Genomic DNA, 26,962 nt, shown 5'->3' with positions numbered 1-26,962 from the left:
TCAGGACCCCAGGGTGGGAGAAGGATCAGGCAAGGCACTTGTGCCTGGGGTGGTTGCAAACTCTCAGGCTTGAGGAAGAAGCTGAGTGCACTGCCTGGGAGCCTTCTCAGCTCTCCTTAGGTGTGGGGGTCTGACTGGGTGCGGCCGAAGGCTGGCAGTCAGAGGTGGTGCGCTGGAGGTACCCCGCCTGGCCGGTGTTAGGGGCGTGGTGCAGCGGCCTCCGGGGCGGAGAGGGGCTGGGGCGGCGGCACCGGCTCCCGGGAAGTGGGGCCTCGCCAAGCCTGGCGCCTTGGGCATAAGGCCCTCCTTCCCTTCCCGCGCCCAGCGGGACCCTGCGCCTGTGTCGGGAGAGGACGGGCGTCCGGCAGATGCACGCGGGGCGGGGGCCGGGGGAGAGGCGGGGAGAGAGAACCCACAACAAAACTTGGCGCCGCTGCGCGCACGGCTCGATTTGAATGACAGGAGCCCGGGGAGCTCGGCAGACACCCGGGACCCTGTTCCGCTCACGGCGCGGCGCGCAGCAACAGGTAGGAGCAAGACCGGCCGGGTGGGCAGAGGGACCATGGGCCACCCGGCCGCGCCCAGGCAGTCCCCTCTGACTTCCCGCCGCGCGCCCACCGCCCCAGCCGCTGCCAGGGAGGGTCGCCGTATCCCCCCTGGCCCGCGAACCCTGCACAAGGGACATGGTCTGGCACACCTCCTGGGGGGAAGGAAGGGAGGCAAGACCCCTGCGGCATCAGGATCAGGGGGCAGGGGGCGCCTTTTCTCCTGGGTGTTCAGAGGTCCCAGCCTTCGAGCTCCTCCCGCTGGGCACATCTGGAAGGAATCTGCGAGCGGATGGGAGGGGAGATGGAGGCACACGGGCTGGTGACAGGGACTGTGGGGGCAGGTGGAACTGGGAAGGGGCCTGGACCTCTGCACTGAAAACTTGAGCCCAGAGCATCCTGCGTCTTTTCACGTCAGTTCATCGAAGGCTTCACCGAGTCCAGCAACGACCTCTTTACAGGCAGAAACAAGCACAGAAAGAGGCAGAAATCAGGGCGCCTGGGCAGGTGAGGCGCGCAGTTAAGCCGTCTGTCAGCTGCTTCCAATCGGACAGAGCAATGGGCAGGGCAAGGAGCACGGTTGTCCCCAGGTTGTGTGTGTGGGCGTGGACTGGGACGGGCAAGTTGGAATGCCTGGCCTGCATTCAGGTGGAAGTTGGGGGTGGGGTCGGCTTGGGGCTCAGGTGCTGGCCTCCCGCCTCCCGCTCCCCCACCCCCAGGTTGCGATGCAGCTACAGCCTAAGCTGCTAGAGAAAAGTAGCCTTACAGGGAGGGTTAGAACCCAGGCTAGGCTGCAGGTGTACAAGAGGTGGTAGGAAGGATGAGTGTTGGCAACCTCGGCGGCAGCTGCTGCGGAAGGTGAAAATGCGCTCTGTCAGGCAGGAAGAGGCACCTGGGGTGGGAGGACCCCTGGGTGGACCTATCCTCCTCCACTCCTCCCCTTTGCCCTGGAAAGCCACACCGATCAAATCCAGGGCTCACAGAGAGCACACACATCCCTGGGAAGCCTGGGCTGCTCTGGGAAACTCATCAGTGGCTGGTCTGGAGCTTCTGCCCCCACCCCCACCCCACCCCGCTTCTGCAGACTCCAGGAGCCCTAGGCCCACTCTTCCTGTGTGCAAGATTCAATGACTCCGTGCACCCTTCTGTCTGAATCCTGGATAGGAGGTGGCACCTGTAGGCTTGTTGGATTCCTACGTGAGAGGGCTTGCTGATCAGGACCTGTTGGAACCCTAATGGCTTCCTGTCACCAACACCCGAGCATGGTGGTTGATGCCACTGACAACCTGTGTCTCCACCCTCAAATTCTATTCCCAGTTTAAGCTGCTGAAACACATCTGCCCTCGCGTCACACCTTGCCCATGCTATTCCTTCCCTTTTGTTTTCTTGGGGGACTCCTACTCAGCCTTCAAGACCAGCTGAGGGTATGGGCAGAAGACACACCTTAGTTCTAGTCTTAAATTTAATTAATTAACCCATTTGTTTACTTACTTACTGTGTGTGTTTGTATGCACATGCCGAATAGAGCATGTAGAAGTCAGAAGACAGCTTGCCAGAGCTGGTTGTCTCCTCTACCATGTGGGTCCTGGAGCTGCAACTCCGGTCATCGGGCTTGGAGGCAGGAGCCTTTACTTGTTGAGCCATCATGCCCTTGATTTTCTTCTTCTTAAAAGGCTTGTTTTTAATTATGTGTCTGTGTGCAGGTGCTGGCAGAGGCCAGAGGTATAGGATCCCCTGGGGTTCCAGGAACTTGTAAGCTGTCCCAGTGAGCACTGGCCTCACATCTTCTACAAGTGGAGTACTGCTCGTAACAGGTGGGCTATCTTTCCAGCTCCTGGCTCTTGTTATTTTTAACATACTAAGTTACATAGCAGGGAGTCTGAACAGATGATACTGTCGGTCTTTCTTCTCTGTCTTTCAAAAATGCGTCCAATTCCGAGAATCAGGGGAGGCTCAGACTAAGTTTGAAGGACAAACCAAGACCTCTGGGCAGAGAACTGCTGAGGAGACAGATTTCTGGGGTGGGCAGCAGTGGGGGGCCATTTTCACTTGAGTTTTCAGCTTGCAAATTAGGAACATAGCTTATGCCAATTCCTGGGCTTTCTATTGCTCCAGCAAGCTAGAGCCCAGAAAAGAGTCGGGGCTCAGTGAATAGTCACTGAACCTGAGTGCGGGAGGTTGGGCTGGGGTCTGAGCATCTGCTCCATCCAAGCCTTATTCATCTTCTCATCTGGCTCTGGGATCCAGGCCTGGCTTCCCATCCCTGCACCAGCACTTAAGCCTCTCTGTTTTGCCCACAGTCTCCATGTCTGCTGCCCTCCCTCTGCACTTCAGCAGCTCCTTATCTTCCCAAACGAGGCAGGCTGGTACTCCATGGCTTAACCTGCTGTGGGCTTGTGGCCATTGCGCCTGCTTGTGTCATTCCCAGGTCCCACCTGCCACAGACAGTCTGGTGAGCTTTGTGGAGTTTTCCACATGGACTCTCAGGCCTACACAAACACAGAATCTCTTGCATTCTTGCCTGATGCTTGCCCATCAAAATGGCTAGTCTAGGCTTCACTTCCTCTAGGAAGACATCCATGGCAAGGTTATGCTTTTTCAGTGACTCAGTTTACATATCAGCCTCAAAAGCAGGGCTGCCTAACAAATAGGATGTGAACCACAAATGCAAACTGTTCTAGAGGTCACATTAAGAAAAATGAAATGGGGGCTGGAGAGATGGCTCAGTGGCTAAGAGCACTGTGTGCTCTTCCAAAGGACCTGGGTTCAATCCCCAGAACCCATATGGCAGTTCACAACTGTCTGTAACTCCAGTTCCGAGGATTCTGACACCTACATACCAATGCACATAAAATGAAACAAGAGGCCAGAGAGATGACTCAGTAAGTAAAAGCACCAGCGGTGCAAATCTGAGTTCAATTCCCCAGAACCCCACGATGCAGACGGATACATCTGTAATCCCAGCATTTCTGTGGCAAGATGGGAGGAGGCAGAGGCAGGAGAATTGTCTGAAAGTTTGATGCCCAGCAAGCATGGGTTACGCAGCACAGGCTTGGAAACAGGGATGGAAGGACCATGGCAGCATCCTCTCTGTCTCTGTTTCTCTGTCTCTGTCTGTCTGTCTCTGTCTGTCTGTCTGTCTGTCTGTCTGTCTGTCTGTCTGTCTGTCTCTCTCTCTCTCTCTCTCTCTCTCTCTCTCTCTCTCTCTCTCTCTCTCTCTCTTAAAGACAGGGTCTTTACTATGTAGCCTTGGCTGGCCTGGATTAAAGTATTGGGATTAAAGCCATGTAGTACCATGCCTGGCAAATATAATCTTTTTTCCCCCTTTTCCTTTTTTAAAAAAAGATTTATTCATTTATTTTGTATACAGTGCTCTGCCTGCATGTACACCTGCAGGCCAGAAGAGGGCATCAGACCATGTTATAGATGGCTGTGAGCCACCATGTGGTTGTTGGGAATTGAACTCTGGACATCTAGAAGAGCAAACAGTGCTCTTAACCTCTGAGCCATCTCTCCAGCCCCAATTTTTCTTTTCTCTTTCTTGAGATAGGGTTTCTCTGGGTAACTTTGACTGTCCTGGAACTCACTCTGTAGACCAGGCTGGCCACAATTTCACAGAAATCCACCTGCCTCTGCCTTCCGAGTGCTGGGATTAAAGGTGTGTGGCACCACCACACAGCTAATATTTTTTTATAGTAAAGTAAGACAGATAAACTTAGTTTTGTGTAACCCAATGTATTAATAGTGTTATTAACCAATATAAAATGAATGAAGACTTCTATATCGTTAGTATGATTGAGATGTTTTACACTCTTTTCTACAGTGCCTTTAAAATCCTCACACACTCAGTGTGTCCTTTAAAGCATGTTCACCATGGACTAGCCATACCTTAAGTGCTCCACAGCCGCGTGTGGCAGTGCGTAACCTCCTATCCAGGAGCCAGCCCCATGTAGGACCCCAGCACTTGGTGGCCCCCACAAGAGCATCATGGGACAACGCATAAGCCCTGGAGCTGTAACACTGCTGACCCCAGTGGGTTTCTCTGCTCCCTGGTCTCTAAAGTAGTGATGGAGACATTTTCCAGTCTGGTTCAGAATGTTGATATGAGCCGGGCATGGTGGCGCATGCCTTTAGTCCCAGCACTCAGGAGACAGAGGCAGGCAGATCACTGTGAGTTTGAGGCCAGCCTGGTCTACAAAGTGAGTCCAGGACAGCCAGGGCTACACAGAGAAACCCTGTCTCAAAAAAAACAAAGCAAAGTAAAGCAAAACAGAATATAGATCTGTATTATGTATTTGCACAGATAAGCTTGCGGATTTTTATGGAGACGAGCCAAAGGTGAGGGAAGAAAACCTGCCCATCCAGTGAGTACCTTGTATGTGCGGGGACCAGCTCCACCCCTGCACCTGCCCCATGGCTCACCCCACCTCCCCGCTGACTGCTGTGGCCAGGAGACTGTGGAATCAGCTGTGGGGGGAGGGGAGGACAATGATCTGTAGAGATGTGGCAGGGAGCGGAGGGCCAGGTGGCTGCCAGTGTCACTCACTTGTGTACCTAAGAGCTGGGCATCTGCTGGGCTCCCAGGTCCTCTACCAGACTAGCAGAGTGGGGATCAAGTTAACCCTCCTAGGGACCCCTTTATGCAGCCACCTGAATTGAGGGGGCAGTGGTTATGGCAGCACCTACTCCCGACAGAGGCCAGGGATATGAACTATCTCACCTCTGTCTCCGGGATCCAGGGCTGGGTGCAAGATGGGGCATCTGAGGTGATGAGAGCACAAAATGGTGTCTAAAACAGTACAGCAGTGGGAGTCACCAGTGACTACTGGGCTACAGCATCCTCCGGAGCAGATGGCTTGAGACAGGCCAAGAAGTCTAAGTGGGATCTAGACATGGGGCAGGGGTAAAGAGGGGATGGTAGAGCCGGTGATGAGGTGGTTGGGAGGGGACCATTCTATGGAGTAGAGCAGTGGTTCTCAACCTGTCGGTTGTGACCTCTTTGGGGATCAAACGACCATTTCACAGGCATCACATATCAGATCTCCTGCATATCAGGTATTTACACTACAGTTCATAGCAAAATTATAGTTATGAAGCAGCACAAAAATAATTTCATTGGTGGGGGTGGGGTGGGGTGGGGTGGGTGGGGTGGGGTGGGAGTGTCACCACAACACGAGGGACTGTGTTAAAAGGGTCACAGCATTAGGAAGGCTGAGAACTGCTGGCGTAGAGCACTGAAAGATGAAGTTCATGTTCACTCACTTATGGAGCATTTACTCTGTGTACCTCCTTGCCGCCTGGATTGCCCATGGAGAGCACTTCCGTTAGCACCTCTAGGACAGATGAGAAACTAAAATGTAAACTGTTCCAAAACTTGCCCAGAGTCACACACTGGTGACTCTAGCTCTAGCCATGGGTCTCTACAGCTCACCCTCAGAGTCACTGCTAACTTCCCAGTTTCCCCAAATCCTGCCGCAACAGGCTGTGCCCAGATCCTTCCAGCTGCTCTATGGTTGGCTCTCCTGAGGGGGTGGTGGGAGGGATCCAGAGTGGGGCGCAGAGCCTGGACACTCACCTGTGCACCTCTCACTCACCCACTCACTGGGACATGTTACTGTGCAGGGTCATCGTCAGCTGCTCCTGCCACCAAATGGCATCAGATGTTCTATGTCTGTTGTCATACTTTGTCCTGACAGGACTGTGAGTTTGAACAGCACCTGCCTGGTATAGAGGAGGAGGCTGAGGTCCAGTGAGGTGCAGTGAACTGGGAGTGGAAGGGGGAGGGAAGCAGTGAGACTTACCCTGAGGTCTGTGGGACCAATGGTTCTCACTGCCACCTGTTGCAACTCAACACACTCCAGAGACATTTCTGAGTCCTCGGATGCTAAGCCCTGGCCTGGAGGACCACAGGGACAATGGTAGCTGAGTACCCTTAGCCTGTACCCATCTCCAACATCCACATGTCAGGTTCTGGTAAGGATGGCTGAGTGACTAAACATCAGGAGTGGGACTCAGCAGGTCATGGGATGACAGCAGGCTCAGTCACCTCTTTGCCTGGCTTTGGGTTTGCTCGGCCTGAACCCAAATGTAGAGTTATTCTCAGCCCAGGTGTTCTGACTTTTGAGTGTTCACAACCCTACTCAACTATTGTGAGCCCTGGGACATCTCAGACTCCTACCCTCAACACACACACACACACACACACACACACACACACACACACACACACACAGCACAGGAGAGGGAAAGTGAATTTTGGGCAAAGGGCCTGGATGGAGAGACCCTTAGTGGGTCCCTAACAATCCTGTGTAACTCAGGCAGCAATGGGAGAGGGAGCCAGAAGTCCTCGGACCTACATGGGCGCTGGAGCACAGGGTCCAAGCCCCAAGCCTTCAACATGGCTGCATAGCTCCTTTCTTACCCAGAACCTCCCTGCTAAGGGAGAGACAAAGGCTCGAGACATTGCCTATGTCAGGGCAACAGGGATTAGCAAAGTCCATCCAGGTCCTGCCTCCGCATCCTTTCTGTGAAATGGGTGTGCAAATTCCTCAGGACCCAGGCTGGTAAGGGTCATGAAAGGGTTTGCAGCCCTGACCAAGCCACAGGGCCTCATGCAGCTCTATCAGCACAGGGGATATTTCTGACGAGAGAGTGGCAGTCGCCAAGGTCTAGGCCAGCCAGATGTTTTACCATGACTTCCAATGGCCATAGCTACATGCCCAGTGTGTGTGGCCAGTGAGTCACCTGGCACCGAGATGGGCCTGAGCCACTCCTCCTACAGGCACCATGGCCAGCAGCAGGGGCCTGCCACTCCTGCTGCTGTTGCCGCAGCTGTTCCTGGGCCCTGTGCTGGCTGTGAGGGCACCTGTGTCTGGCCGAAGTGGCACCCACAGCCTGAGCCTTGAGGAAAATGAATTTGTGGAGGAGGAGCAGCCTGTACTAGTCCTGAGTCCCGGGGAGCCACAGCCTGGCCCAGCCACCATCGACTGTCCCCGAGATTGTGCCTGCTCCCAGGAAGGTGTAGTGGACTGCGGTGGCATTGACCTGCGTGAGTTTCCAGGCGACCTGCCGGAACACACCAACCATCTCTCCCTGCAGGTGAGACTGATGCTGGTCCCCAACTGCCAAGCCCCAAGCCTTCAACATGGTTGCCTAGCTCCCTTCTTACCCAGAACCTCCAACTATCATGGATCCTCATCATCTCCAGGTTCCGGGTAACAAGGAGGATCAAACCATGGTCCCGCCCTTAAGCACACATGTGACATCCTGATTACAGAGTGTTATTAATACCATTGCAGGACTAGGAAAACCAGAACAGAAGTTCCAACTCCAGGAGGCAGTGTGAGCTCAGAGCACAGAGTGAGAGTGCTGACCCCTGCTAAGGCCCACTGCATGGATGGATCCTGGGTCAGCCAGGGCAGTCTTGGGGGAGAGGAGGAACTGTTACTCTCCCCAAAGGAGATCCAGGGAAGGCAGATCTGCCTGTTGTCATCCGGGGCTGTGGGGTACGGGGTGGTGGTGGCAGACTGTGGGCCACTAAGAGAAAAAGACAAATTGAAGGGTGTTCTTATTAGGGTATTTGCCCACCAAGTCACATACAGACTGTCTCATGTACCTGCTGTGGTGCCTCTGGTTCTGTATGGGGTGCTGGCTGTGTGGGAAGGTCATGGCTTCAGGGGCTCACAGTTCATGGGCCAGACAAGTGAGTAAAGAAGTCAAATAGAGATTAAAAAAAGGGTTTAGCTGGGCAGTGGTGCATCACACCTAAAGATGTAATTAAAATTCCAGCACACAGGAAGCAGAGGCAGGTGGATCTCTGAGTTCGAGGCCAGCCTGGTCTACAGTGTGAGTTCCAGAACAGCCAGGGCTACACAGAAAAACCCTGTCTCAAAAAACCAAAAAGGAAAGGGAGAGATGGTGAAAGGAGAGGAGAGGAGAGGAGGAGGAGGAGGAGGAGGAGGGAGAGAGAGAGAGAGAGAGAGAGAGAGAGAGAGAGAGAGAGAGAGAGTTTATGCTATGGATCAGGCTCTTCCTCCAGCCCAGGAGGGCTTTCCAGAGCACATGGTCAGAAACCTAGTATTCCAAGGGGAGTGGGGACTGCAGCCCCAAAGAAGGGGGGAACTGCCTGCTTCTGTTTAGGGAGCAGTTCCAGGTGATTGTCAACTTGGGACAGGTCTGCATGTGGGCTCTGCACGGTCTGCCTCAGGAGAGAATTCCAAGGCAGGTGCCCAAGAGAGGGATACTCCTAGGGCCAAGGGTAGGTATAGAAGCCTCACACACCCTACACTACCCCCAAACTGCTGCCGCCCCCATCTCTCCCCACAGAACAACCAGCTGGAGAAGATCTACCCGGAAGAGCTGTCACGGCTGCAGCGGCTGGAGACGCTGAACCTACAGAACAACCGCCTGACTTCCAGAGGTGAGGAGCAGGGAGCAGGGATGGGGGCCTCGGAGCCGCAGGGGGTGGGGGCGGGAAGCGGAGGGGGAAAGAGTAGGTCTTCAGAGGCGGGGGGGGGGGGGAGGGTGTGTGTGACTTGGACTGGGCCTCAGGGGACTGAGAGAGTTCTCCACGGGGGGGGGGGGGGGGGGGGGGTGGTGAACTCAGCCCTGAAGACCTCTGGAAGAGGGTGAGCCCAGGCTTGGGCTGGGCTGGCAGGGAGCCTTCCTGATGTGCGCCTCAGCCTGCTGTGGGTGTCTGAGACCCAGGAGGTGGAGCCTGTGCCATTGAGAGCCTGTTTCCTGGGACCTTGTTAGAGACTCTCCAGTTTGCAAGAGCCCTTAGAATCCAAGAGCAGCATTAAGTTGCTTTTCTTTTCCGCCTGAAGACAAATATAGTACATAATTGGCACAGAACAAAGTAGAAGAAGAAAGGAAGAAAAACAACCCTTATAATCTCTCCACTTCGAATTATCAATATTAAGATTTTGGTATTCCCCCTCCCCCGTTTTAAAAGAAAGCAGCTTTACTGATATGTAATTTATGTACCATATGCGACCCAGTTTGAAAGTCCAGTCCAATCTGATGTGTTTCGGTGAGTTTTTGCTGTGTACACCACCTCTGTGAGCTGCCGTTGTCATTCCTTAGTCTTTAACCCACAGCTGAATTCCTGCAGCAATGTGGCAACTTGCTTTGTTTCACTTAGCAAGTTTCATCCCTTGCTGTTGTTAGAGTTCTCTCTCTCTCTCTGGCCGCCTCAGCACACTCCGCAGCAGCGTGTTCCACGGAGAGAAAGCCCATGGTTTATGTAACTGTTCCCTCTCCTTTGACTTGGGCCAGTCCCAGCATCTAGGGGTCGTGGAGCGGGAACTGGATGTCAGAGGCCAGCTCAGGGCTGGAGAGGGGCCAGCCTAACTGTAATGAGCCATCTGTCAGAGGGGACCAGGGGTCAGCACCCCACCCCACCCCAGCTGATCCCAGCTTGGCTGCACCTGCTAATAGTGGGGCTGAGAGTGAAGATGGGGCCTCTTGACCCCCTGCGGCCATCCCCGGGGAGCACTCCTTCCTGGTCACAGGGTCAGGCTGGGTCACTCAAGTCCCTCAGCAAGCTTGGGCCACGTGAGGAGGAGAAAGCCTGCAGGATGGACACTGGAACTGATTTGGGAGGGGAGGGAGCTGCCTAGTAAGTGGGTGGTTCGCCTGCTCCCCTGTAGCATCTCCTTTATCCAGGGCTCTGACCTGTCCTTTAAAGGGCTCCCAGAGGAGGCATTTGAGCATCTTACTAGCCTCAATTACCTGTACCTGGCCAACAACAAGGTGAGGGTCATGGAGGGTGTTGTGTGGGCTTCCCTGAGGAGAGCGGGGCTTCCCAGGGAGGGGGGCAGGCTCCTGGAGTAGGCAGGGCTCCCCGGGGTAGGCGGGGCTCCCTGGGATGGGCGGGGCTCCCTGGGATGGGCGGGGCCTCCTGGGTGGATGTGCTTCCCTGCCCTCCTGGCTTTCTTTTCCCTTGAGTTCTGGGGTCGCTCCCGGTGGATGCCATTGCCAGCCTGGCCTCTGGGTCCCTGTTGCCCTGGATGTTGAGAAGGGGACGCACACCATCCCCTTTAACCTATAGCATATCTGATAATGAAGCAGCCACCCTCGTCCTTGAGTGGGTTGAGGCAAGCCTGGACACAAGGAGACACTGTTTGACAATGCATAGAAGTAGGTAGTAAGCAGAGAGTTCGGCAGGAACGAAGCGTCCCTGGGAGGCAGATGAGCACCCAGGGGCAGGGCCCTCAGCTAACTTCTGTACCTCTATTGGTCTTCCCAGCTGACATTGGCACCCCGATTCCTGCCAAACGCCCTGATCAGTGTGGACTTCGCTGCCAATTATCTTACTAAGATCTATGGACTCACCTTTGGCCAAAAGCCAAATCTGAGGTCAGAAGTCAGTGGGATGATCCTGGGTGTGTGAGATTGTGTGTGGGGTGAGTGGAGAGATTGTGTGTGGGGTGAGTGGAGAGGGGGTTCGGGGGGGGGCACTGAGGCAAAGCTGGAGACACAGGTAGGCTCTGAGAAGGGACTTGCTGTGCTGTGGGCTACGGGCTGTGCTCACAGGTGTGGTGAGCCTAGCGGAGCTCAGGATCCAGAAGGCTGAGACCTGAGGGATGAGGAGGCCTTCCGTCCAGTAAATGAGGACTAAGATCCTATGCACGGAGTGGTGGGGTCTGTGCAGAAAAGGCAGCTTCCAGCGGGAGGAGCTGCCCTTCTTGGAAGCTGCTAAAGGAGGTATGGCCACTCCCAGGAGTCTGTCTGGGCTGGGACCAGGAAGTCAGTCTTGTTTCTGCCACTAATTTATGTGGTGGCAGGGTGCTGCTGAACCTTTGGTCCCTGTCCCTGACCAGATAGGGGCTTCTGAAGCACTTTAACTCTGTATCCTTGGGTTAAGAGGGTAGCAAAGTGCCCTGGGCCCTATTCTCAGCTTGAGTAAGAATTCGAAGGCACACAGCAAAGCCGGCCTAAGGATAGGGGAGCCCAGGTCGGGTGAGGACTGTGCCTCAAATCCGCAGGTCTGTGTACTTACATAACAACAAGCTAGCAGATGCCGGGCTGCCAGAAAACATGTTCAACGGCTCCAGCAATGTGGAGATCCTCATCCTGTCTAGCAACTTCCTGCGCCATGTGCCCAAACACCTGCCACCTGCCCTGTACAAGCTGCACCTCAAGGTGGGGAGCGGAGAGGGCAGATGAGGGGAGAGGCAGGACCCATGGCCCAGTTGGGTGTGTGGGGATGCTGGGTGAGCCCGAGAGTGCATTTACAGAGTGTTAGCTACCCTAGGCGCCGGAGGAGGCAGGAGTCTGAGCACCTGACCTTCAGTGTGGCTTTGAGGGGGGCTGTCCGCACACCCAGATGCTGCAGGTCTGACTCCCCTCCTGGAAGTCCCCAGGCTCTTCTGCACACCTCATCCCGAGGCCTGGTTCTTACCTCTATCACTCACTCTGCCCCCCCTCCTTTTCCTTCTAGAACAATAAGCTGGAGAAGATCCCCCCTGGGGCCTTCAGTGAGCTGAGCAACCTGAGGGAGCTGTACCTGCAAAACAATTACCTGACAGATGACGGTCTGGACAATGAGACCTTCTGGTGGGTCCCTGTGTCACCGAATCTTCTGCATCACCATAACACCTGTCCCCGGCTGGGCACAGTCAGTGTCCGCTTTTCCTTCGTTGCTTTCTCTGGAGAATCTTTGGGGCTTGTGTCTTTTGTCATTTCTGTCTCCAGGAACAAGTCACACGTGTAGATCACGGCAGCTGAGATGGCAGATGTGGGATATGGGCTCCTGCCTAGCATCTCAGTTCCTCTTCTTCCTCCAGGAAGCTCTCTAGCCTGGAGTACCTGGACCTGTCTAGCAACAACCTGTCTCGGGTCCCGGCGGGTCTTCCCCGCAGCCTGGTCCTGCTGCATCTGGAGAAGAACGTCATCCAGAGTGTAGACGCTGACGTCCTGACGCCCATCCGCAGCCTGGAGTACCTGCTGTTGCATAGCAACCAGCTGCGGGCCGAGGGCATCCACCCGCTGGCCTTCCAGGGCCTCAAGCGGCTTCACACGGTACATCTGTACAACAACGCCCTGGAGCGTGTGCCCAGCGGCCTGCCCCGCCGGGTCCGCACCCTCATGATCCTGCACAACCAGATCACAGGCATCGGCCGTGAGGACTTCGCCACCACCTACTTCCTGGAAGAGCTCAACCTCAGCTACAACCGCATCACCAGCCCGCAGATGCACCGGGACGCCTTCCGCAAGCTGCGCCTGCTGCGTTCCCTTGACCTGTCCGGCAACCGCCTGCAAACGCTGCCCCCAGGCCTGCCTAAAAATGTCCACGTGCTAAAGGTCAAGCGCAATGAGCTGGCTGCCCTGGCACGTGGGGCACTAGCTGGCATGGCCCAGCTGCGGGAACTCTACCTCACAGGCAACCGACTACATAGCCGGGCCCTGGGACCCCGTGCCTGGGTGGACCTTGCTGGTCTACAGGTACTAAAGGACTGACCGGGCCATGTAGGGGAACAGGGAGGAGAGAGGATGGTGGATGTACTAGGATGGCTGCCTACTCAGCTGCTGGGACGAGTGACAGTTGTGCCAGGAGCCAGGTTCCTGTGAGATAGCCAGACAACTTATTCACAATTGGATCCCTGCTGGGAATGCTGACCTTAGGGTAGGAGGCCCATGGCCAGGCAATCCAATCTACCTATAGGTACAAGAGCAACAGGCAGAGTGAACACAGGAGCTTGTGTCTGGGTGGCCAGGCCAGCTCACAATAGGCAGACCCGGCCTTGAGACAGGTGGTTGAGATAAGAGATAGTCATGGCTTGCAGGTCAAGCTCTCTAGTTTAGGAGGACTAGGGGAGCAGTCTGGGCAGTATGTGCTCAGCCTCCTGAAGTACAGAAGTGGGAGCTTACAGAAGGCTAGGCCTTGACTCTGGAGGCTGAGGCACTGCCCATGTTGATCTCACCAGTCAGTAGAGGATGAGGGTGAGAGAGTCTGCCCAAAGCACTCTGGGGCCAGCCAGTGGGCATAGCTCCAGTGACCATGTAGGGATGTCCCCAAGAGTCAAACTTCTCAGGGACAGAAGAACCTCCTGTGTGCAGTGAGCAGGTGAGAATCACCAGAACACTGAAAAGGGGCCAAGCCTGCCATAGCAGCTCTGTTCCCCTCCCAGAGCCGTTCTTCATGACAGAGGCTGACAACCTCCACATTACTCTCCCCTCTCCCTCAGACCTCCTGAAGGCCTGCTCTAGTCTCTCCGGGCTCATCCTCTAGGCCTCGGGTCCCATGGGTTACCTGAATTCTAGGGAGGAGGAGAAGCCCATGTTTTAGTCTGATGCGCTCACCACTCGCCGTGGTGGTGAGCTCTAGGACTGGGGTGTCTTCAAAGAATACTGGGGAGAGGTGGAGGTGGAGAGGAGCCAGGAGGTACCCTGGGGTGAGCAGGTGGGTGAGGCAGCTGGCTGTGCAGTCTTGGCTGGGGGGGGGGGTCTCTGCTCACATAGATCACCCTGCCAGAAGCCACACACCAGAATCCGGCTTCTGTGCTGCCCTTATGGCTGGTCCTCAGTCTTGGCCCCGAAACCTCCACACGTGCTCCCTCTCGTTGCGTTTCCTGACTCACTAAGCAGGAAGGGCCACACTGGCCCAGGGACACTTGGAAGCTGCCCTCGGCATGCTCCTTGTCTCTGTTGCCCGCCTCAGGCAGCCTGCCAGCACCTAACCCAGCTCCAGCTCTCCATTTGCTCTGCTGATGCCCCAGGCCAAGCCAGCCTGTCTCTGACCTGAACCTCATCTTCCTAGGATCTCACCACTTCTTGAAGAGCACCTGCTCACACACACACCCTCCTGTCCAGTCTTCTGTAGCTCCTTGCTTCCTTGAGGTACCAGACCAGACTCACAGCTATGGTTTTCTTTTTCTTTTTTTCTTTCTTTGTTTCTTTTTTTTTTTTTTGGTTTTTCAAGACAGGGTTTCTCTGTGTATCCTTGGCTGTTCTAGACTCGCTTTGTAGACCAGGCTGGCCTCGAACTCACAGTGATCTGCCTGCCTCTGCCTCCCCAAGTCCACGTCCCAGCTTCCTGCTGTGGTTTTCAAGGCTGCTGCTGCTCCAGCACACACATATGCACACGCGCGCGCGCGCGCGCACACACACACACATACAAACACTGGGCCGTTTACTGGAAGCACTCCACCTGCCTTGCTCACTGGGGACAGCCATTCATTGGTTTCTTTGCTCCTTCAGTCATTTTTAAAGTCTCGAAGAGTCCCCACAATGTACTAAACCCCAGAGCTGGAGGTCCCGTGAGGAATAAAGGGTGGGGGGTGGCTACCAGCCATGCTAGGGTATACCTAGGACTCCTTTTGAGTGTCACCTTGCCTAGGAAACATTCTTCCCCATAGGCAGGGCCAGGCAAGTCAGATGCCTCCCTGGCCTCAGCCTGGGTATCTGGTGAGTGAGCAGGGATTCTCCGTCACACTTGTCACACTGCGGGTCTTTTGACAGGTCACTTGCTCCTTTGGCCTCAAATCCACCCTGTGCTAATGCCCTGGAAAGCACTTCCTGGCTCAAGGCTGGAAGAGGCCCTTCCCCACTCCCTCATTACAGCCAAGCCCATGACTTGCTTTGCCAGGATCTGAACCATCTGCACAGCCTGTCTGGCTGTGGAGCTGGTGTCCCACAGAGTCCATGTCCCCAGTACCCATGGGCATCAACCGTCTCTGGGATGAATGAGGGACTGGCAAAGCAGAGAGTGAGGAGGGTGCCAAGGGCTGTAGAGACAAAATGGGAAACAAGCCCTGTGGGTGGAGGTGACAGAGTTGGAAGTTTGGGGGCTCCCCTGCAATCTCTGGCTTATCAAGCTGTGTGGGAGCTGGACCTCAGTTGGATGACTCTGAATCCCAGTCCATCAGGGTGATGAAGGAGCTTAAAGATCCTGTGGTCCTGTCCCAGGACAGCACGAGGGTGGGTCTGGCAAAGGTGCATTGGCATTCTGAGAGGCAGTAATGGTGACCACAGAGCCAGGGTAAACCAGCTTCCCTGACCCACTTGCCTGACTGTGGCTCCTGAGCACCAAGTGTGAGAGGACTCAGAGCCTGAGCAGCCTGGGGCCTGCTGACTCTGACATGCAGGCTATGGCTTGGGTATGACTTCATGTGCAAAGACAGAAGGGGCTGGGTAGGATCTACGTCAAGTAGGAAAAAGATGTGGGGTCTGGCGCAGCACACCCCACACTCTCACAAAAGGACTAAACTTGATGAGCTGTTTCCCCACCTGGAAAATGTGGGTTGTCAGGCTCTTCCCGTCACTAGGGTTCTTATTAGATGTAGGCAGACTATGGCTTGGTGAGAGTCTGCAGGCTGGTAAGCACTCTACATGGGGCGGGGAGGGGGCAGCAGGATGTGGGGGAGGGGGGTTCTTGACTCCCCTGCTCCCCTTTGCAGCTTCTGGACATCGCTGGGAATCAGCTCACTGAGATCCCCGAGGGGCTCCCCCCATCGCTTGAATACCTGTACCTGCAGAATAACAAGATCAGCGCAGTTCCTGCCAACACCTTTGACTCTACTCCCAACCTCAAGGGGATCTTTCTCAGGTAGGAAGCCCCGCCCCCCACCCTGCTCACACCTGCCATGGAACATCTAATAGATGGACCAGCTGAGACGCGAGGAAACAGCTTCCAGGTAGAGTGTGGGTATGGAGCCTGGCTTCACTGCTGACTGGCCAGGGACCCCTGAGTACACTGCAGGACCCCCGCAAACCTGTGCTGCCTCAGCCCGAGGGTGAGCCCAGCTCTGCCAGGACTGCAGTGGCTCACAGACCTGTGAGTGTGCATCAGAAGCATTAACGACAAGTGCAGGGTGCTGGTGTGGGCGTTAATGTGGTACGAGAGCTAACACTGACTAACCAGAGAGGATCTCACTAACCCACAGCTGTGGTACGAGAGCTAACACTGACTAACCAGAGGATCTCACTAACCCACAGCTGTGGTACGAGAGCTAACACTGACTAACCAGAGAGGATCTCACTAACCCACAGCTGTGGAGACGCGAGTGACAGCTGTGGTCACAGCCAACCAGGTGGGGCTCAGATGTCAGAACCAAGAACAGAGAGATGCCTAGGTCACCGTTGCACTCTGGGGAGGTCCCCGTTGGACTCTGGGGTTAGGACTTCAGGGAACTCAGATCTCACAGACTATAGCTTCTTCTCAATCCCCCTTCTGCACCCCCGATTCGACACTACCCCCTCCCCCCAAACCAGAGAGGAGGCAGAGCAGAAGACAGCAGAAGGCCCAGGGTGGCGAGCCACTTTGCCTATGAAGTGACAGTACACACAGAGGGTGACCTCTCTTGCCGTCCCCTTCCTCTAAGCTGTCAGTGCCCTAACAGGTCTACTTCCCATGGTGCACCATGCTTCCTGCCCCATCCCCACCATTATAACTTGCTGCTGCATTTGCCGGCCACCCACCCCATCCCCCTTCCCTTCTGAGCTAGGTAGGCACAAGGGCATCAGCCTGGCCTCTGCCACTGACCCATGGACCACCACCCAGGTTCAACAAGCTGGCCGTGGGCTCCGTGGTGGAAAGCGCCTTCAGGAGGCTGATACACCTGCAGGTCTTGGACATTGAAGGCAACTTTGAATTTGGTGACGTTTCCAAGGACCGAGGCCATATAGATGAGGAAGAAGAGGAGGAGGAGGAGGAGGAAGAAGAGGAAAAGGAGGAAACAAGATAGAAACAAAGTGACACAGATCTGACCCAGGTGGGTGGTCTGTGTGTGTGTACTCACCTCTTACCGCACTCTGCTGTCCCTGACCTGTCTTAGGTTTCTGTGTCGTCCCCAACCTTGACTTCTATTCTATCCCTTCATTTAAAAACCTGTCAGTTCATTTGCATGTAGGATTGCACCAAAGGAGGTGTGTGTGTATGTGTGTGTGTGTGGTCACACACCACGGGAGCTAGTTTGTATGAGGCATACTAACAGGGAGATGAGCACAATGCTGGGAGATATCTGGGGTGCAGAGACTCCTAAGTCTGGGGTTCAGGGGAGAGGCCTGGGCTGGAGATGATGGGAATGTAGTCACCGTAGGCCTTGAGATAGGTACAGACATTGAGATTAAAAGAGCCAATACAGCAAGGAGGAGAGCGGGCATAGATAGTTAATGTATGGGGAGTTTGCACACACATGTAACACAAGCGTCTACACACGCGAACACGCATACACACTTTATTCCAGGACACAATCACAGGCAATAACACGTACACATCTGTGTGTACAGGTGTGCCTATGAATACATGCACAGAAATGTGTCTTTGGGTACCCATTCACACAGGTTTACATGTGGAGACACAAGTTCACACACACCTAGTACATACATGGACTTCTCCAGAAACGAGAGACTCGAGCTGCTTCAGTGCTAAGAGCCTGAGGGACGGAGGGAAGCATGGCTGAGCATCCCTGGATGTGTCACACAGAGAGTCCTTGTGACCTCATAGTGGGCAGAGGTGAGGGTGAAGAGAACGCCTGGGAAGGCTCTGGGATGGCAGGAGCTGAGTGGCTGCCATCACAGGCAGGCTGGTGGCTGGATGGCTGGACTTGATGTCACATCAGCCTGACGCCGTCAACTTTCTGTCCCCACAGTGGGAGATGCAAAGCAGAGAACTGGATTCATCCATGACTGACTTTTTGGGTAGGGCTGTGGGGCCAGGAAGACAAGGAACAAAGAAATGGGCTATATTAACAGTCTCTGTCCTGGGGAGGGGCATGCTTGGTAAGGAGGAGGGGCAGATGGACTCATGAGGAGAGTGCTGAAACCTGGGCAGGTGACAGGGGCTGTCGAGGCAGAGAGTGGAGGTCGGAGTGTGTATCTAAGGTTAGTTAGGACTGCAGGGTGGGGGGCTAGGAGCTGTGAGGCCATGGGAAGAGGCTGCTGGTCCCGGCTAAAGTTAGGACATTGACTTGAAGGTGGGGCCTGGAGCAGAGAGGAGCTGGTAGTGGGGGTTATTGATGGACGATGGCAGCTGTGTGGTTGAATAATGGGAGCAAGATGTCCACTTAGGATGGCAGGATGTATGGCAGGGTTGTGAGCATGACCCAGCTCCCAGGGCCAGCTATGGAGGGAGAGTCCTTGTGCTAAGGCACTGTCCTTAAAAACCACAGAGCAGCCAGGCGTGGTGGCGCACTCCTTTAATCCCAGCACTCGGGAGGCAGAGGCAGGTGGATCCCTGCGAGTTTGAGGCCAGCCTGGTCTACAAAGTGAGTCCAGGACAGCCAAGGATACACACAGAGAAAGCCTGTCTTGAAAAATGAAAACAAACCAATAAACAAACAAACAAACAAACAAACCACGGATCAACAAGGTAGTGATAGTCCACACCTTTAATTCCAGCACTTAGGAGATGGAGGCAGGTGGGTCTCTGAATTCAAGGCCATCCTGGTCTACAAAGTTCCAACTCTCTAGTTCTCATGAGAAGGGCTGTCTTCCCCCTTTGTGGAATGTTGGCCATAGATAGTCAAGTCTACTGAGTGGAGTGCTGGGAGAAGCCCCGGGAGTTCTGGAATCAAGGCTGGACACCTCCTCATCCCCACCCACAGTAGCCTGGCTACCCAAACCCCCTCATGCTGCCCCACTTCACCCAAAGCTGGTTGTGGCTAGCTCTGACTCTCCGCCATGTTCCACAGGATGATGGACCACGGGACTCCTTTCTGCAGCCCAGGCCTGTGCCCCATGAGCGCCCCCTTCTGACACACCCAGCGCCGAGCCCAAGGGGCATCCGAATGCCACAGGCTGAACAAAGTCTCTGTCCTACTCTTCCCTGCGGTGTGTCACACAGTCAGACACGTGCAGATATCACTTCACTGCCACACCCTCAGCTTGGCCACACAGAGAGCCAGCTGCACATGACTGTCCCAACTGGCTCTGTGCACAATCCTACAGTGTCACACATACTCACCTTGACCTTTGAATCCACATCGGCCTGATACACTTGGGCAACTCCCCTCACCCCTCGTCACATACACAGAGTGACCTATGCCAACAAAAGCTCTGGCATCCAGCCACAACAGTTGGCTATGTGCCTTTTCCTCTGGTCTTTCCCTTGGAGACACAAGGTTGTCTCCTTGCTCTGTGGCCAGATGTTTTCCACCTTCTGAGACTCACAAAAGCTGGCTTTTGTTTTGTGCCTCCCCTCTGGGGATTGGAACCTTCAGCCTTCTACTGTGGCCCCACCCCTCCCCCAGGTGCTGGGCAGTCCTCCTGCAGGGAGCTCCTTTTTGTTGTGCCCTGGCAAGTCACAGGCACTTTCCAGGGACACCCTCAAAAAGGCATGGGAGGGCAAGGAGGCAGCAGTGCGTGGTGGAGACAGCGTGGCTGTGGCTGCAGCTGGTCTTCAGTTGTGCAGGCAAGGGAGTTCTGGGTACCTTTGGTTTTGTTTAAGGAGGAAAGAAAAAACTATATGAAGATAAAAATCTCAAAGCTGCCTTTTCCTGTTACAGAAAAACTAATATAAAGCATTACCTCTGCCCTTGCAGCCGCGGTGAGTGTGTGTGTGTGTGTGTGTGTGTGTGTGTGTGTGTGTGTGTGTGTGTGTGTGTGTGTGTGTGTTTCCCTCCGGGTGCTGAGCTGGCTGGTGTCTGCTCAGGGTGGGCTAGATCCAACAAACAACACCCTTGACCAGCAGGGATGATGCCAGTGCCAGGGCTGAGGGGCCCCACAGGAGTGACACAGACAGACGAGGCATGGGCATAGCATCCAGGCAGGAGGAAGCCCCGGTGCATCCACTGTCAGTAGGTGGAGATCTGCCTTTAGGGCCGGACAGTAGCCCAGGCCTGCACATTTCCCCTGATCCCCGCAAGCTGAGCCTCCAGGCAGAGGAACATAGGCTGTTTGTTTGTCACCTTTGCATGGAGGTACTGTCATCAATGTTACTGGTGTGGTTGGTGCTGTCCAAGTAGGGAGGAGGCAGAGGCAGACCTGAGAGCTCCTGCTTGACTTGGGGACAGAGTCCCTTTAGGAATTCCCAGGGAAGAGGTGAGGGACGCGCCCTGTATGCCGCACCAATGAGGGAGAGCTGGCCTTTGGGTTGGTAGGGAGGCCATACCCAGCTGCTATTTGGGTCTAAATGACTGTGGTAGCAGGGGAAGGCAGTCAGAGTCCTGAAAGCCCTTAGGAGAGCCAGGGAAGGGCCAAATGAGGCCATCCACACGAAGGGAGGGGTAACGGGCTGGACGTCTGATCTCTCCCAGGTGGTCAGGAATCAACTAAGCAAGGAGAACTGTGCGGACCCATGAGAGGACCATAGAGAGTGGCGGGGGGGGGGGGGGGGGGAAGGGGGGGGGGCGTGTCCTGGAGCTGAGGCCCTTCCTGGAGATTTACACTCATGGGAGGAGGGTAGATATAGTTCAAGGGTGAGGGTGTGCGCCCTCCTGGTCCCCCAGTGACCTTGGGGGGGGGCCTGTCTCCTCCCTGGGTCTTGGCATCCTCATGATCCTGGTATATGACCCCTCCAGACTCTGGAGTTACACCCCCTACCCCCCACCCTGCCCCACCCCTACCCTTAACCCCAGCTAGAACAGATTGCGTGGTCAGCGCCCTCTCTGCCACTTAGGCTTCTTGGGCCAGGCCCTTCCCTAAGACAAATGGTTAACCAAGGGCAGTTTCCACTGGGATTTCTTCCTTTCCTGAGGTCTGATTCCAAGGCCAGGGCCCAGACCAGGCTGAGGTTAGTCTATAGCACCCCTGGAAAAAGCCCAGCTTCAGTCAGGCCTCTTGAGGTGGCCTGCATGTGACAAGCCTGTTCTCACTGTGGCCAGCCCAGCAAGCCGATCTGTGCTGTCAGCTTGCATTAGCTCAACAAAGAAATGCTGCCCAGAGTCTGGTCTCAAACTAGAGAGTGTGGCTCATGCCTTATTATCTAAGCACTTGGAGGGGGTGGGGAGCGCAGGGGGTTTGCTACTAGCAGAATCTACATAATGGGTAGCTAGTACTGCATAGCAAAACACAAAACAAAACACACAGTCTGTTACAACCACAAGTCTGGAAAGAAAAAAAACAACAACAAAGACTTTTATTTATCATGTTGTTGCAAACATGGAACAGACTAGAAACTCTCATTACACCTTGTCACAGAAGCCTTTATGGAGTTCTGACCTCAAGGGACTGCTAACCACTTGGCCAGAGCACCCCAGCCTAGGCCTCCCTTCTGTGGCCCCATCTTACCCACCTGCCCCATGGGAGGCTACCTGGGATGTACCCATGCGGTCTTCCATCCCTAGTGGACATCAGTCTCCATATCAGCTGAGAGGTCTGGTGGACAGGAATGGACCAGCCATGGCATGTGAAGGCAGCAGGTCTCAGCCCTGGTATGGGCTAAGCCCTTGTTGGGAGTGTTGGGTTAAGAACTACATGCTGTGGGGTGGAGCAGGGTTGACTTAGCCTGGACACAGCGTGGGCAGAAATAGGGATACTGCTGTCTTATCTCTGCTCCTTGGAAGCAGTTGTGGCTATAAGGACCCTGGAAAACTCAGAGCCGTTTTCACAGCCTTGCAGGCTGCCTTGTCCACCAGACGGGAGTGGCCGAGGCTCTAAAGACTTGAGTTAACATTCTGGCCCTGACTTTCAGGGAGTGGTTTTAGCTCTTAGGCCCCAAAACGGTTCCTCCATGAAGTGGAGAGAAAGACCCCAGCTGGTGCTTTTGTGAGTTCACATAGTAGAAACTGTCACAGCTAGGTCTCGGGCAACAGGAGTCACAGTTGCTGGCTGGGGCTCCTGCACACAGCTGTCTCTTTTCTGAGACACTGTTTCTCATCAGTGGCTGACTAGCCTGTCAGGGTGGAACTTGGGAGCTGGGCTTTTGCCAGCCATTCAGGTGTATTTTGAGTTCAGCTCCTACCCTCCGCCAACCCCAGGGTCTGGCTTGGCTCGGCGGCCCTGCAGGCTCACACATTGGTCTCTAGCTCACTGATCTCGATGGTGCAGTGGTCTAGGCTGGCAGTGGCTGGCTCCTCGTCCTGCTCTGCCTGGACTGGGATGTGGTGAGGGCACATGGGGCCGAGGGTTAGCTCCGAGGCCTCAGCCACGCTCTTCACACAGCCATTCTGCTGGGCGGCCACGATCTCCTGCAGCGTCACTGGCTTGGTCTCACAGGGCAGCAGTTTCTGGAGAGGAAAGTGGGCCTTGTTAGCACTAGGAGGGACAGAGGGTAGGCACCACTGAGCAGCCTCAGGGGCTGCAGCCACTGGAAGAGATTTTCCTATAAACACAGCTGATAGTCTTTGGCAGGTTGCAGGCCTCTCCGGGCACCAGTTTGCAAGCTGCCTTGCCTCCAGCGTCCAGCTGGAGAAACAGTAGCTCCCCTGCCTGAACCTCAGCATCTTTCTAGTGAAGAGGATACAGCCAACCACACACACAGCCAACCCTGAATACCAGACAACCCCTGGCTGCCCCACAAACATCCTTTCTTAGAGGGAAGATGTGCTGTTTTCTCCCACCACTCACTGGCTAGATCTGGGCACCCTGGCAGGTCCTCCATGAATAGGTGTTAGAAAAGTTAGTTCCCTGCTAGAATGGGGAGCCCAAAGCTGTGGAGGATGTGGCTGAAGGCTTCCCAGTGGGTGGGTGGGACATCCGGATCTGTGCAACCCCACCTGACTCCATCTTGTAGACCAGCGGGTCTCAACGTTCCTAACACAGTGACCCTTTCATACCATTCCTCATGTTGTGGCTGACACCCCCCAACCATAAAGTTCTTGTTATTTCATAACTATAATTTTGCTACTGTTATGAACTGTAAGCCCTATGAAAGGGTTGCTCAACCCTACAGGGGTCACAACCTACAGATTGCGAGCCACCGTCTTAGATGTTTCCTGAAGAGACACTATTCTCACCTCAGTACCCATGTCCTGAGCAAAATCCTTCCGGCAAATGTGGGCCATGATCCCTGCCGCCAGTGCATCACCCAGCACGTTAATCATGGTCCGGAAGCGGTCCCTGGCAAGCCAAGGTGGGTAGTGAGTCACAGCAGACTCAGTGGGGAGCTGGTAGAGGGCCACACACAACTAGAAAGCTTGAGGCCCAGGCAGTGCCTACAGGCAGGGATGCATCCCCCCCCCCAGTGGTACCGAGGCAGCTGAGGAAGCCCCTTCATGACACAGGCCCAGTGTCTGACTAGAGAATTCAAGGGGGCTCCTGTCTTCACTCTTTGAACTCTGGGACTCCAAGTCATACAACTGAGCTGGTGCGGATCCCTGGGGCACCCCAGTGTGCGTGCCACATATGGCCATTCCCCAGCCTGCTGCCCTCAGTGAGGGGGTGGGGCTGTGTGGGGGACCGGAATGAAGCACTCACAGAGCCCAGTCAACAGCGATGATGAGGTTGATGTCATCAGTGGGCAAGCCCACGGAGGTAAGCACAATGACCATGGTGACGAGTCCCGCCTGTGGGATGCCAGCCGCCCCAATGCTGGCTGCAGTGGCCGTGATGCTGCAGAGAAAGGAAATCGTGGCAGGGATACCTGACACAGCCCTGGCTCCAAGGAGGAGCCAGAATGCTAGGGCCTTGGGGCCAGCCAAGGGGGTGAGGACCGTCATGAGCAGCACATCAGAGGGTTCTCAGAGAAGCATGTCCCTGCTCTTAGTCCTTTGGACCCACGGGTCCCCATGCCCATCCCCATGCCCATGCCCATGCCCATCCCCATCCCCATGCCCATGCCCATCCCCATGCCCATCCCCATGCCCATCCCCATCCCCATGCCCATCCCCATGCCCATCCCCATCCTCATGCCCATCCCCAACCCCATCTCCATCCCCATCCTCATGCCCATCCCCATCCCCATCCCCATGCCCACCCCATCCCCATCCCCATCCTCATGCCCATCCCCATGCCCGTCCCCATCCTCATGCCCATCCCCAACCCCATCCCCATGCCCATCCCCATCCTCATGCCCATCCCCAACCCCATCCCCATGCCCATCCCCATCCTCATGCCCATCCCCATCCCCATATCCAACCCCATCTCCATGCCCATCCCCATGCCCATCGCCATGCCCATCGCCATTCCCATCCCCATGCCCATCCCCATGCCCATCCCCATCCCCATGCCCATGCCCATCCCCATCCCCATGCCCATCCCCATGCCCATCCCCATCCTCATGCCCATCCCCAACCCCATCCCCATCCCCATTCCCAACCCCATCCCCATGCCCATCCCCATCCCCATCCCCATGCCCACCCCATCCCCATATCCAACCCCATCCCCATGCCCATCCCCATGCCCATCCCCATGCCATCCTTGAAGGAAATAGAAGAAGCTGGAAAACTGTGCCTTGGTGGGACAGAGACACTCAGAGTCTCTGGTGGTCTACCAGCGTAGCTCACCCTAGCCTCACTGTCCTTGTGTACTGGCACTGGCCTACAAGGAGGCCACCTTAGACTTTGCCCCGTTGTGGCAGCCTGCACTTGATAGCAGCCTCCCTAGTCCTTAGGCCTGGCCCTCACCTCTGCTCACCCTGATCTCAGAGATCAGACTTATCGTAGTCCCAGCATCCTCTGCCTCTGGCTGGCACCTACCCGTGTCCTTGCTGACCCCGGGTGGGGGGGGGGCTTTGGATATTGTGGCATTAGGACACACCTGATGGTGATGATCTGGCCAAAGTCTAGCTCGTAGTTGTTGACCTGGGCAATAAAGATGGCGGCCACGGCCTCGTAGAGCGCGGTGCCGTCCATGTTGATGGTGGCACCCACAGGCAGCACAAAGCGAGCGATGCGTCGGTCGATGTGGTTGTTCTCCAGCAGGCACTTGAAGGTGATGGGCAGTGTGGCTGAGCTATGGGCAGAGGGCCAGGTGTCTGCCCACCACCCTCCTCCAGGATGGTCTGGGCTCCTGAAGTGAGCCACCACACAAGGGCCAGCTCACTGATGCCCTGACAGAAATGTGTGGCACATGTGGGTCATCTTGGGCTGGTAGGAATGACCCTGGGAAACGCACCACTTGTGTTTTAGGCACTGGGTTGTCCTTTTCCCAGGGAGGACTGCTACAGCGACACAATGTTGCACTGTGTGATGAGAGTGTCTGCAGTGGTGACCCGCGGAGATTATGCCAGAGTGCCTGGACCTTGAGTCCAGCCTCCTACAGGACCTCACGAAGTCCTGTAGCCTGGGCACCTCGGTTTCTGCTCCACACAACTCCCAGGTCGCAGGGTGATTGCAAGACCAAGCCATGCAGGGCTCAGAAAGGCACCAGATGCTCGGTCTCTGGGGAGGGGATTCTGTGGCAGGGGTGGGGTGGCTCTGACAGGGGTGAAGCATGGCCCAGGGGAGACTGAGGCCCAGGCAAGAAGGATAAGGGCTGGAAGGAGCACTAGGCCTTTGGCCCCAAGAGATGGGCTCGGGTCCCCACATTTGCTCTCAGGGCAAGATGACCATAAGTAACCACTGTCCCCTTCTTCCTCCTCTAACTACCCCATGAGCTCTGTCCTCAGCTAGGGTGGTGGTCCCCGAGGCTGGGCACAGGTCCCCTGGTTTCTACTGAATTTCTCACCCCAGCGCGTTATCCCAGCCTCTGAAGCAATCCTGTGCAGGTTCACACCATTCCATTCTAGGTAAGGGGACCCCGAGGCCTGGGAAGGTTAAGTGACAGGCAGCCATCATACTGGCATGCTTAACAGAACCAAGCGCCCAGCCTTGGCTGTCCAGAAATGCTGGTTGTCCAGCCTTGCCATTCCACCTGGAGTAGACAGACAGAGCCCCTGTGGTGTCACGGGACCTGCCCTGACAGGAACTCGTGGGTCTGTGGAAGCAATTCCGCCTCTGTGCCCGTGGAGTGGGGACAGGACCTCCGAGAAGACTGAGAAAGCTTTAGGACCATGGGCAAAGCAAGTCCTCACGAATGACTACGGCAGGCAGAGCCTTGAGCATCAGCCCGCTCCCCACCCCAATGTGGTCATATCACCATGGCATTGTCGCCACCCCTGGAATTGGTCTGAGGAGCCGCGTTAGCCCTTTCTGTGGTTCTGTGGCTGTAGGTGACTGATGGCTGGACAGACGGAGCTCTGCTCAGCCCACCCCAGCCCACCCAGCTCTTCATCTGGGGCTACCTGGAGGAGGTGGCCAATGCAATGAGCAGCGCCTGGAGGACTCCACGAATGAAGACGATGGGGTTCTTCCTGGTGATGAGGAAGTAAAGCAGGGGCAGGATGAGGAGGCCGTGGACCACCAGCCCGCACACCACGGTCACGGCGTAGAAGCCCAGCTTTTTCCCCACCGCCTTGGGGTCGTCCATCTCCAGGATCTTGCCAGCGATCAGGAACACAATGCCAAAGGGGAAGTACCTGGGGGTGGCAGAGCGGCCTCAGGTTCAGTTCAGGGTTCCCGTCGCACCTGGCACCTTATCACCGTGTGATCTCATCTTAAGCCCTTCGTGGCGCATAAGGACGGAGCAAGATGGTAGCTGAGTTCCTTGGGTGAGAG

The 26,962-nt window shown here is 55.5% G+C and overlaps 2 protein-coding genes across 2 annotated transcripts in view; one reads left to right on the top strand and one right to left on the bottom strand.

Annotated features, from left to right (window-relative positions):
• The first annotated feature begins 2,206 nt into the window (after positions 1-2,206).
• Positions 2,207-19,857, top strand: Podn (podocan). The gene is made up of 12 exons (XM_051171444.1): positions 2,207-2,359; positions 4,849-4,909; positions 7,327-7,643; positions 8,871-8,964; positions 10,234-10,298; positions 10,795-10,904; positions 11,534-11,690; positions 11,989-12,104; positions 12,335-12,992; positions 15,947-16,095; positions 17,050-17,260; positions 19,181-19,857. Exons 3-11 carry the CDS (start codon positions 7,332-7,334, stop codon positions 17,231-17,233), a joined length of 1,845 nt encoding a protein of 614 aa, XP_051027401.1. The 5' UTR covers positions 2,207-2,359; positions 4,849-4,909; positions 7,327-7,331; the 3' UTR covers positions 17,234-17,260; positions 19,181-19,857.
• Positions 19,858-21,702: 1,845 nt separating this feature from the next.
• Positions 21,703-26,962, bottom strand: part of Slc1a7 (solute carrier family 1 member 7) — a 44,302-nt gene continuing 39,042 nt past the window's right edge. Inside the window, exons 7-11 of the mRNA XM_051171896.1 lie at positions 26,590-26,823; positions 25,125-25,319; positions 23,844-23,978; positions 23,384-23,486; positions 21,703-22,654 (exon numbers count right to left, since the gene is read on the bottom strand). Coding sequence (XP_051027853.1) covers positions 22,436-22,654; positions 23,384-23,486; positions 23,844-23,978; positions 25,125-25,319; positions 26,590-26,823 — 886 coding nt within the window. The 3' untranslated portion in view covers positions 21,703-22,435. The remainder of the gene's footprint in view (positions 22,655-23,383; positions 23,487-23,843; positions 23,979-25,124; positions 25,320-26,589; positions 26,824-26,962) is intronic.

The sequence above is a fragment of the Acomys russatus genome, chromosome 29 (genome assembly GCF_903995435.1).
Source record: "Acomys russatus chromosome 29, mAcoRus1.1, whole genome shotgun sequence".
NCBI classification, from domain to species: Eukaryota; Metazoa; Chordata; class Mammalia; order Rodentia; family Muridae; genus Acomys; species Acomys russatus.
Note: the sequence above shows the minus strand (reverse complement) of the source record. Positions and strands in the feature narration are given on the sequence as shown.